We start from the raw sequence: 13134 nt of genomic DNA, 5'->3' as shown, positions 1-13134 counted from the left end.
TAGAAGAATAATTAGTTATTTTAAAAAAAAAAAATCAAAAACTGTTTATTCCTTCACTGGCTTACATCATTTACAAAGAATTAATGTGTCTTAGGAATTACATACATCTCCAATTTCATTTTCTAATGACAAACAAAACAAAATAAATAAAACAAACATAAAATACGGAAACATTTGTTTCATACCATGCCCACCAAAACCTATCCACTTGTCATGTAATAAGGTTAATTTATTTTATAATTTATTACCTGAATATGAAGTTGTTAACCAAAAACATACTAAATCTGTTGCCAAAGCCAAAAATGAAAGATGTAATCTGAGGGGAGTTTTAACATTTCAGAACAAAAGTTCAAAAAGAAAATGCATACTGTACAAAGCTCCTCATTTATAATCACAATCACGGATGAGGAAAGACCCATCATGCCAGCATTTAAAACTGCGTCAATGAAGTCAGATGCTGCAATACTCGAGACAAAGCCCCCAGCAACAACAGCATACTAATGACTGGACTCACAAAATGGTGGTGCCCATATATGTCGTGGGAGTGCTACATAACAAACCAAAATAAAATATAATTTTCTTCAGTTGCAGAAAAGGCTAAAATAAATAGAAACATTCCTTGATATATAAATCCACTAAATCCATATAAGACTTTCACATCAAAATTTATTAAAACCATAGTGGTTTAATGTGTCAGACTTGTAACTGACTTGCTCCTGTGCTATATCTTAGTTGGGAGTTTAAATTATCAATCCATTTCATACTGTAAGTATATCATTAGTGCTGTGCAAATTTCTATATTCCTGGATTACTAGGAGTAATTGTACCTAGTAACATTATTTGACTGATGCCTTTATCCAATGCAGTAGAATGTGATACAATTGGCTACATTTGTTTTGTTTGTTTATGAAAATGAAGTCAACTAGAATAAAAGGAGACCGTAAACATAAAACTACTGGTGTTCTACAACTTGGATATCATCCCAGGGTTAAATTCACTGTATAATGCAATAATTCCACAAACAAACCTGCTGGTTAGCAGTTATTAAATATGCAGATAGTATAACTTAAACAGGAAGTAATTTTCTAAATTTTGACAAAAAGCAAAAGGTGAAACTTACAGCAGTACCAATAAAAGGAACCATCCTTATCATCTTAAAGAACTGCTTCTTCGCTCTGGAAGTTAAACCTGTAAGTAGAAATACACACACAAATTATTTAAAAAAATAATCAACATTCTCATAACCACTTAACCTGAAGCCTATCCTGGAAGCGCTGAGTGGAAGGCAGGAAAACAAAAAACAAACACATAGCTAATTATTTTAGTTTTTACTTTTAATGCATAATCTTTTAAAACCAGGAAGAACATTTTTAAATACAGTTTCAAATAAAAGTAAATACAATATTACAATTAATACAATTACAACAGCAAAGGGAGATCGAGAAACACAAAGGTTTTTTTCTGAAGGTGTATTGAATAATATCTGTAATGTTTTACATAAAAATATAAAAAGTTAATTAAAACACTAAATAGTCTCATTGCATTTTGCCCAACCTCAATTTGTAGAATAAATTGACCTGTGCAATGTATACACGTCTAGGGCAAGCAAAGGTGCAATTCTGGGTTCCATACTAAGGAGGACTGCAGAGGGGCCATATATGAAACTGTGTCACAGGGGTAAAAGGAAAGCAAGCCACTTAAGGAACATATATTAATGCCTACAAATTGTACCAAAAGTTTAAAAGTATCCTTTCTCACAATATGTATAGCCAGTTTACCACTAGTGTCATTACTGTTCTGATTATAAACTCAACTACAAAAGCAGGAGATTAAGAACAGTAATCTAGTAAACCTAACTGTAGTGTTATATTTTGTGTTAAGCTTACACAGTCTTGCCAAGTTCTCAAAAATGTCCATTTAATTTTATTTCTATAAGTCACTTTGTTTACTTTACATTTGTATCTAAACACTAATATACACTTTAAATATTACTGTCTCTTCAGCTGTGTATTATGTGTGCTATAAAATGTCAAAAGCAATCATTGTTTGACTGAAAAGGGTTAATATTTGCTGTACTTTCCTTAGTGGGCATTCGATTGCAAAAGAAAATTTCTCAGCACCATATCCTTTACCACATTTACTGCACTAACATCTTTGCTGAGAAACATTCTTGGTTTTATGATTGATCCACTAGACACTGGATCAATCAGTACAAGCACTCTCAAACACTTAAAATAAATAAAAGGAAACAATACATTTTTCATTGTATTACATTTATATTGCTCATTGGTTAAACAATTAGTTATTGTTGAAAAAGTTAACTTAAAAAGATATTATGATTTAAAATGTTAAGTTTGTGGAGCATAAACAGATTAAGTAGTTTGCATAGGAATCGCACAGCAAGACAGAAGTGGGAAATTAAATCAATACTTTTTTTAGTTTAAACTCCCACACTTTATGCTACTATACCAACTATCTACCAGTTTATTACAGAAAATATTACAGCATAATTTAGTTTAATTAACTTTGAAAATTTATTATACTTCTCCTTAAAATAAGAAAAAGCTTTAACAAAAACAGACTATTCAGCCCAACATAACTCACTGCTTCAGTCCTGTAATAAGTCTGTTAGGTATTCTAGTGTTCCCTTAACTCGATTACATGAACTTTGTCAAACTGACACTAAAACTGCATTATTTATTTATTTTTATCACTACTATAATATACCTGTACAAATCTTGACATCATCCTTTTTTTTTTGAATTCTAAGATCTTAATCACTAAAACTCTAAGATAAGTCAATGTGACTTCAAAAACTGAAGCAATTCTTTGTGTACATGTTGACTACTTTATACTCAAACAGCATTACTGACTGATTAATCAACCTGTTAATTATTGCTATCCACCTGCAAATCAATTTTATTTTAATACAGCGTGTACACAGGACAGGTCAAGGAGCATGTACTGGTACAGCACATTGCCGCACCCATCACATGACTAAATAGGTGGGGATCCTGGTTGGCAAACCAACAGGAAGACAAGCTGTCCAATCCTGCCCTCCAAAAATGACCATCTATCTATTACAGCTAGGTGTTATATGGGCATCCCACTGGCCTGGCCCAGCCACTCAGGTCCTATGAGCCGGATCACCCTTGTGGAATCGTACCACATGGTCATAGTGCTGTGACTGACACACCCTCAAAATGCAGGTATTGTGCCTCATTCGGAGACTCTGTGTCGAACAAGTGATTGCTCATAAAGTTAAACCAGCAGTACCCAAGGATTCTGCAAAGAGACATATACCAAAAAAGTCCAGTCTTAATCTCAGGTCACTGGATAGTGTCCATGTCTTGCAACCATATAGCAGAACTGGAAGCACTAGGACTCTAAACACTTGGACTTTCATCCTTTTGTATAGATATCAAGAGTGCCAGACACCCCTTTCCAGCGACTTCATGACCACCCCATGCTCTACCAATCTATCTACGGTCCTCATAGAAAGAGTCACCAGAGACATGAATGTTGGTGCAGAGGTAAGTAAACCTCTAGACATGGTCGACACTCTATCCGCAGTCAGACACACTGCTGATCACTGTGCCCTAGAGGTCATTAAATGCTTGGATGTTGGATTTTATCCAGGACACTCGCAAGCCAAGACACTAAGACTCCTCATTGAAATTCAACAAAGGCTGCAAAGAATCTCTGCTGATATTCGTGTTTGTGCTCGATGTGAACCTTCAATGCCAGGATGTGGTCGTTGGTAGACGTTTTAGGCATAAAACCAGACTGCTCTGGTCACTAGTAGGTGAGTAATTGATCACAGATCCTATTGAGGATAACCCTAGCAAGGACCTTACCTGGCACAGAGAGCATATTATACCCCTGTAGGTGCCCAATCCAGACATTCACCCTTATCATTCCTGTCTGGAAAGAGAAGTCCCATTATCCCAGTCAGTTGATGACGCCCGTCTCCCAAAATAGAAGCAAAGCTTGGGTGTTTCACATTTAATTGGAGGATCAGCCTCAAGAACTGTGGACCCAAAGATGTCTAATGTCCTAGCCAGAGATCAGTTTTAAACAGCTGCTCAAAGTAGCCAGCCCAGCTGTAGTGTCATCCTTAAGGACCATTCCAACACCCGCCTTGACTGCCACACTCCGAGGAACAGATTTGGATGTGTGTAATGCTTCGATTCCTCAGTGGGTCACTAGACCATAGATGATGTGGCACTTGCTCAAAGATTCCTCTAACAAGCACCTCCTTTTCTGCCCTCAGAGCCCTTGCAGCCATCTTTCTCAGTTCCTGGTACAGACCAGAGTTGACATCAAGCCATGCAAAGCAACTCCTCTTGATATTATCCAGGGAGCCCTGCGAGATAAAATACCTCCTTCTGGGAACACCGGCAATCTCAACACAAACCTCAGCACCTTCAGTGTCTTGTCACATAAGTTCTCCCACATCACATTAGGATTGTCAGTCACACCCAAGTCTGCAAGTTCCTTACACAAACAGTGTGCAAACACATTAGAAACAGCCTGCTATTGGAAACTGGCCAAGTCCAGCCTCATTGTCCTAGCAGATGGTAGCCTACTGGACCTAAACTGGATCTTCAGAGTAGCAACAAGAAGTCTGTGGGCAGAATTTGCAAACTGGGCACTTCTTTAGACCCTGCAGTTTTGTAGGAGACTCCAGCATCTGCACACGAGGATGTGACTGATCTCCTTCACCACACCACCAGTATTTGAGTACCATGTCCAACGATGCGGCTCAGGGCGCTGTAACCGGGACCCAGGGATTAGCATCCCGTCATCTTTTGCAAAGTCAAGAACATAGAGCCACTTTCACCACTGTTGCCAGACCCATGGGGACTGACACAATCCTCATAGCCAGCCCTATCAGTGCCAGCTGGTCATACTGAAGTCACTCATGACCAGAGAAGTGTCACTGGACATCACTCACCACAGATGGAGCATACACTGAGACAACAGACCAGGCACCCACAGAGTGCCTTAACTGGAATCTCATAATATGCCTCTTGAAAGGAATGACATCAGACACCAAAGGATGGTGCTGATCCACCAAGGAGCGGATACCTCTTGTCAACACTGCTTTTTGCAGTCGCCATTGAGCCACTGGCAATTCATTGTTGAAATGCTATTGAGATAAAGGGGATTACCAGAGAAGGACTGGAACAGAAAGTTTCTCTATATGCAGATGATATGGTACTGTATACTGTATATCAGACTCACAAAATACTGTGCTTGCAGTCCTAACAGCACTAACAGAATTTCAAAATATTTCTGGTCTCAGAATCAATTTAAATAAAAATGTGCTCTTCCCAGTGAATTCTCAAGCATACAATATTAGACTGGACACCTTCCCTTTTATCATCGCAGATAAGTTTAAATACCTAGGGGTAAACATCACAAGTAAACATAAAGCTCTTTATCAACACAAATTTTGCCATCTGTATGGAAAAAATTAAGCAAGACTTGCACAGATGATCAACCCTTCATCTCACTTCAGCAGGAAAAATTAACATTGTTAAGATGAATATCCTTCCTAAGCTTCTCTTTTTATTTCAAAACACTCCAATATACATCAATAGATCATTTTTTAAGAAATTAGATTCAACCATAAGCTCATTCATTTGGAATTCATAACATCCATGTATCCAAAGGGCAACCCTACAAAGACCTAAGGCTGAAGGTGGCATGGCTCTACCTAACTTTCAATTTCATTACTGGGCAGCAAACATATCTATCCTCTTTAATAAAATCCCTGTGTGCGTCCATGTGTCCGTGTCTTCTGGTGAAGTGCGCATGTGCGGGGCAGTCTTTAATAAAGGACATCATTGCTGGGGAGAGTGCTGATTGGGTACTCGCGGTCGCGCACATAAAATTCGTTGCTGGGGATACGCCACACATACAATAATCAGCTGCACGCCAGCACAGATTAAAATACTTGCTGTTGAACTGCACAGTACTTGCTGGAGAGATGCCACAGCCACGATTATCAGCGAAACGCCACAACATTACATCAGTTCCTGGGGAGACTCTGCTGATTGTCCACTGTTGTGACAGAAAATTAAACGCATATTACGGACAAGGCGGAAGTACAGGGAAGGGCGGAATAAGTGGCAGAGTCACCGGCCTCTAGCAGATGCTTCAAAGGCTGCCTGACGTGTCACACAAGACAGAGAGGGCGGGATCTATAAAATAACGCGCGGACAAACCAATTGGATTTTGGTAAATGAGGGAACACCTAAAACATAAGGCACGAAAAATCCAAATCGGGTACTGATACGTGGAGACCAGCTTCCCCAAAGAGGTGGGATTAGTGTGTGTTGTTGTGCAAGTGTTCACTCTGAGGATGTCAGATTTGCGATTAAGAAGCTTGGCCCAGTAAAATGTAAAGTGTCAGTCGTTGAAGGGGTTTTCCTAACTATACGAATTTTCATGATATTACAATAGGATGACTTTTAAAAGTAGATTTATTTTCGGGCACATAAAATCCGTTGCTGGGGAGACGCCACACACACAATAATCAGCTGCATGCCAGCACAGATTAAAATACTTGCTGGGGAACTGGACAGTACTTGCTGGGGAGACGCCACAGCAAGCTAAAATAAAGAGAGGCAGCATAGGAGATCTTCAAACAGACACAACACATCAATCAACAGCCACAGAGGAGAGGATAAATGTAATATTAATTATACTTACTGTACTGTCATATACGTTTCTATGTTTTTATTTTATTATTATTTTACTTTAGGCTTCTTGCAAAAATATTTTTGACAAAAAAAAATTAAGACAAGAAACAGAATGAGGTCAAGGTCCCTTGCCATTTAATATAGACTTCCTACTAATGTTTATGCACTACTGTTCTAGCGCCCGTTATTGTAACAGGCTTAATGTCTAGTACCATTATATATTATATATAAATAAAAGACCAAGTCGCCCAACCATGGGGTACGCACGCACAACAGAGCCCCGTCCATCAACTCTAACCCTCCTCCCGCGTCATGGGATACGCACGACAGAGCCCCGCCCGCCAACTTTAACCCTCCTCCTGCATCCACCCTCGCTCTCGAGGCATGAGCAAGCAGTGCACATGGGGTACGCACGACAGAGCCCAGCCCGCCAACTCTAACCCTCCTCCTGCATCCACCCTCGTTCGAGGCATGAGCAAGCAGTGCGCATGGGGTACGCACGACAGAGCCCAGCCCGCCTACTGTAACCCTCCTCCTGCATCCACCCTCGCTCTCGAGGCATGAGCAAGCAGTGCGCATGGGGTATGCACGACAGAGCCCAGCCCGCCAACTCTAACCCTCCTCCTGCATCCACCCTGGCTCTGGAGGCATGAGCAAGCAGTGCGCATGGGGTACACACGACAGAGCCCAGCCCGCCAACTGTAACCCTCCTCCGGTGTCCACTGTCGCTCTCAAGGCATGCACACTGCCTGCTCATGTGCCCGCCCCCAACTCCTCACCAAACACATCCTGAGTCGCTTTGGTCTGTGCTACAGTCCACATGCACCTCTGAGCCACGTTGACTCTTCATTTTCCTAACATGGCCACCACTTCACATGTATTTCATGGAAACAACTCTTCTTTCAAGGTTATACAAATTCCTGCATCAGGTAACTGTTTCTTTCTATCAGTTGGACATTTCTGGAAAAATGTCATCGTCGAAACTGTTGCTCTCGAACTTCACAACATGGCTGTAACCTTTGTTTGCCAACATTGTGATAACTTCGGCAACGTGCTGTCCGTTGTTCTTAGTCTCGGAAGCATAGTCATACAGTCTGCTCAACAATACACGGACTACATGAATACTTCCAGAGTTTATGGTGGCGAGGCAGAAATTGTGGCGATGTCCCAAATACAATGCATCCGGAAAGTATTCACAGTGCATCACTTTTTCCACATTTTGTTATGTTACAGCCTTATTCCAAAATGGATTAAGTTCATTTTTTTCCCCTCAGAATTCTACACACAACACCCCATAATGACAACGTGAAAAAAGTTTACTTGAGATTTTTGCAAATTTATTAAAAATAAAAAAATTGAAAGCACATGTACATAAGTATTTACAGCCTTTGCCATGAAGCTCAAAATTGAGCTCAGGTGCATCCTGTTTCCCCTGATCATCCTTGAGATGTTACTGCAGCTTAATTGGAGTCCACCTGTGGTAAATTCAGTCGATTGGACATGATTTGGAAAGGCACACACCTGTCTATATAAGGTCCCACAGTTGACAGTTCATGTCAGAGCACAAACCAAGCATGAAGTCAAAGGAATTGTCTGTAGACCTCCGAGACAGGATTGTCTCGAGGCACAAATCTGGGGAAGGTTACAGAAAAATTTCTGCTGCTTTGATGGTCCCAATGAGCATAGTGGTCTCCATCATCCGTAAGTGGAAGAAGTTCGAAACCACCAAGACTCTTCCTAGAGCTGGCCGGCCATCTAAACTGAACGATCGGGGGAGAAGGGCCTTAGTCAGGGAGGTGACACAAGAACCCGATGGTCACTCTGTCAGAGCTCCAGAGGTCCTCTGTGGAGAGAGGAGAAGCTTCCAGAAGGACAACCATCTCTGCAGCAATCCACCAATCAGACCTGTATGGTAGAGTGGCCAGAAAGAAGCCACTCCTTAGTAAAAGGCACATGGCAGCCCGCCTGGAGTTTGCCAAAAGGCACCTGAAGGACTCTCAGATCATGAGAAAGAAAACTCTCTGGTCTGATGAGACAAAGATTGAACTCTTTGGTGTGAATGCCAGACGTCACGTTTGGAGAAAACCAGGCACCGCTCATCACCAGGCCAATACCATCCCTACAGTGAAGCATGGTGGTGGCAGCATCATGCTGTGGGGATGTTTTTCAGCGGGAGGGACTGGGAGACTAGTCAGGATAAAGGGAAAGATGACTGCAGCAATGTACAGAGACATCCTGGATGAAAACCTGCTCCAGAGCGCTCTTGACCTCAGACTGGAGCAACAGTTCATCTTTCAGCAGGACAACGACCCTAAGCACACTGCCAAGATATCAAAGGAGTGGCTTCAGGACAACTCTGTGAATGTCCTTGAGTGGCCCAGCCAAGAGCCCAGACTTGAATCCGATTGAACATCTCTGGAGAGATCTTAAAATGGCTGTGCACCGACAAACCCACCTCATTTGGACAACTGTGTCTTTCAGGAAGTGTTCACCCATCAATAAATAATTATGCGGCGTATACTACGCTGCGGGTCGGCTAGTACACTATAAAAACATGGACATGGACACAAATAGATGAACATACACAGGCTTGGTTCACAAAAGAAATAAAATCCTGCAGTACTTCTTTATATTCCTTGCTTTGCACCCCAATAAATACAAGTTATCGCCAATATACTAACAACCCAATTGTGCTTCACTCAATCAGAATATGGAACCAATGTAGGAAGTATTTTAAGATAGAGAAGCTTTTATCTGTGGCACTTCTGCACAAGAACAACCTTTTTCCACCCTCTCAAACATATGCAGTTTTTAATGCCTGGAAAACATTCGGGATTAAATCACTTAGAGATCTGTACATAGACAACGTCTTTGCATCCTACGAACAACTACACTCCAAATTTAACTTTCCAGCAACACATTTCTTTCACTACCTTCAAATTCGAAACTCTGTTAACCAGAACCTGCCCAATTTTCCTCACCTCCCACCTACCTCTATACTGGAAAAAATATTGCTCAGTCTCGAGGACTCAGACAGCATTTCCGTAATATATAAAAACATTTTACAGTCTCTCCTTTTCAAAGATCCAATAGAACAGTGGGAAAAGTATATCTTACTCAACATTTCAGAAAAGAAGTAGAAAGCAGCAATGCACAGAATTCACTTGAGCGCCATATGCGCAAAGCATAGAATTATCCAAGTCAAAATTATATATCGAGTGCATCTCTCTCATTTAAAACTGTCCAAAATGTTTCCAGGGCGAGTTCCATCCTGCGATCGCTGCAATCAAGCTGCGGCCTCATTGGGCCACGTTTTGGTCCTGCACCAAATGAACTTAATTTTGGACCAAAATCTTTCAATGCCTTTCAGACAGCCTTTGTGTCACAATCCCTCCTAATCCACTAACATGTATTTGGTGTACTTCCAGATGGGCGTAAAATGGAGAATGACAAACTGAAATTACATTTACTACACTACTGGCACATAGACTTATCTTGGAATTGGAAGAATCCTAACTTACCTATTCTAAGTCAGTGGGTAACTGATGTTATATACTATTTGAAACTGGAAAAAAATCAAATTCTCACTTACAGGACCTGTACAAACATTTTTCAAAACCTGGCAGGATCTAACCAATAACATTTTAGAATAAGCATTTAAATTGAGGAAGCAGGTTGTCTCCCCTCTTTTACTCCATTTATCTGTTCATTTATTCATTCACTTATTAATTTATCTATTCACTTATTTTTATTAGCATAAAGTTTTACACTGCTAGCCTAGCTCTCTCTCTCAGGGGTGGGGGTTGATTTGTTTTGAACCTTTTTTTTTTTGGTTTGTAAAACTTGAGTTGTATATGGAATGTTATTTGACTTTAATAAAATCAATAAAATTAAAAAATGAAAAAAAAAAAAAAAAAACTAAAATAAAATAATTTGAAATAGACAATCCAATATGGAATTAAGAAGTTTTTTCTTTTTTGTATTCTCCCAAAGTCAAAAATGTGTCACACTGTTGCCAGCATAATACTCTCTCTGATGCAATCATGTAATGATGAAAGAATGCAAACCGGAGGTGAAACTTACTTTATGAGACACGTAAAATATAAAAGCTACAACAGCTGTGACCAACACAAAATAAAAATTTATTATGTCAATATTGTTCCTTTCTAATTTGCGTCTAACATCACAACAACATTTATAAAAGTCATTATTGTCCTCAATGGGGAGACAGGTATCACAAATATGTTGGGAGGAAATCCAGAACACCTAGGGAAGGGGAAATAAGTGTCTAAAATACAAATACTTTTAGAATGGCAGAATGAATTGCAAGCCTTCACAACTGAAACAATTCAGGGCTAACGTAAAAGTAACAAAGTTAATTACTGCTGACTGAAACAAGGATAGCATTTAAAATGAAGCACTTCCCGTAGAAGTTAATTTCAGCTTAAATTATACTTAAAATAGTAACCATCAATGTAGACAGACTATAAAAATTCAAGAATAAATTTAAAATTCATAAAAGAACAAAAATTGTTCAAAGAAGTGCCATCTCCACATTATATTCACTTAGAGAGAAAAAATAAGCTATCAAATTAACTAAAGATACAAATAAATTACCAGAGAGTCTCTCCCAAATAAACTGGCTATGAAGAAAAATATCAGCCAGAGGTACACTTGGGGTAGAAAATGTGTCAAATTAATAAGATACAAGGATAAATACTGGAAATAAAGTATAAAACTGGTTGTTTTGTACATTCCCCCACCCCACCTGACATCCTCCACCATGTAAATGAACAAAACCCTGACTGGTAAGGTATACCAGCATTAAGGATCTTGGGGGGCAAAAAAAGTGTTCACAAATTGAATTGTTCCTACTTTCAATGTTTTCTTAAGTATCATTTGAAAAAGTCTCTAAATGTAAACATTTCTTAGATCGTCCTTTCTTTGTCAGAATAGGGCTACAGATTACCATAATTCACATTTCTAATTATTGATTTATCTAAGAATCAACAAAGGTGGACAACTTCTTACTTCTGAATGTTGACCAGCCCCAGGTAATGGGAGAGATGTATGGTCTTCACTTCACACTTTGACATACATTGACTGCTGGCTATTTAATGCCTATCTATTAGTAGTAGAAAAGCTAACATCCAAGTATAGCAGATGTTTCCCTTGACCCATGCCTTGAAATGTATCAGGTATCTCATATATGGGGGTGGGGGTTTGGGGTAGAATTATAAATGTATATGATAATAACAGCAATGTTCATTTATAAAGTTTTGTTGTACACAAGTGAATTACACTCTTCTACCACAATAACAAACACAAATGACATCCTGAAAGAAAATAGTTTAGTACATACATTATTTGTTAAAGCACGTTGATGCATGGTATTTTTTACAACGTACACAAAAATATTTTATTTAAAATGAACTGATATACTGCATCAACAATGTACTCTTAAATTTAGTTTTCAGACCTACTTTAGACTCCAACAATTAGCTTATCTGTCAACAACATTACTTTGACCTTCAGAGTTTTTCTGAGGTGCAAGTTACAGTGTCATACACTTTAGTTGACCAAAGCCCATGATCATTGTGTTAAAACTGGCCATGCTTTGACCATTAAATGGGTCTTCATGTTAATAAAGATGAGGTATAGGCCTGAAAAAGCATCTCCACTCTCTGCAGTATTGGGGCTAATTTGTAAGGAGCATTTCCCAACCTTCAATATATCTGCTAGGATCTCAGAGTATGTATCAGATAGTGGTGAGCACTTTATTAATTATGAGATTTTTCTTGTACCCTTTCTGTGACTGCATACGGTAATATCTGTTCATAACAGAGAATAGCCTTGTGCCAGGAGCATTGTTGGAACATTGAAGCCTTCACATGTGATCAACAAGTTGCTAAATAATTTAGGTCATTTTCTCTAATAAGCTCTGTCACTTAAAATGAGTTACCGGCTGCATCAGTGTACATTTTCCCCCCAATCTCCCCCCTCCCCCACCATGTTAGGTCACCTACGCACAAAAATACTGTAATCACTCTCTGTTTGCTGCTTTTGGTTACGGGGTCTTACACTCCACCTTCACCTTCCTTTCCTCTTAAAACCAGTAATAACTGGCACAACTCTTCTTCCATCATCAGAGTCTCACTTCCTCTGTTGTGCAGTTGTTCGATATGCAACATTACTGGCTGACACATTAAGGATTAACTGGGCTTTAGACTTTAATAGCCGCGGTCTGGCAAACTATAAGCAGCAGTCTTTAAAAGCAACACTCAAGTCAAGATCTTACATGAGGATTTGGGTCTTTTTTTATTAGATTGTTTTTGAGTAGGAAAATGTTGCATGGACCAAAGATCCAAAGCATCTGGTAGTCCACCAGGCTTTGCAAGTCTATAGTTTGGTTGTTTGGAATTAA

At 39.5% G+C, this 13134-nt stretch overlaps 1 protein-coding gene across 2 annotated transcripts in view; it reads right to left on the bottom strand.

Moving 5' to 3' along the window:
• The window catches only part of sgpl1 (sphingosine-1-phosphate lyase 1), an 87192-nt gene that overhangs the window by 57187 nt on the left and 16871 nt on the right, over window positions 1-13134 (bottom strand). For both annotated transcript variants that reach the window (XM_028794350.2, XM_028794351.2), the window contains exon 3: window positions 1121-1188. In XM_028794350.2, the coding sequence (XP_028650183.1) occupies window positions 1121-1188 (68 nt within the window). The remainder of the gene's footprint in view (window positions 1-1120; window positions 1189-13134) is intronic.

Source organism: Erpetoichthys calabaricus, chromosome 2 (genome assembly GCF_900747795.2).
Source record: "Erpetoichthys calabaricus chromosome 2, fErpCal1.3, whole genome shotgun sequence".
Taxonomy (NCBI): Eukaryota; Metazoa; Chordata; class Cladistia; order Polypteriformes; family Polypteridae; genus Erpetoichthys; species Erpetoichthys calabaricus.
This window is presented reverse-complemented; position numbering and strand designations above follow the sequence as displayed.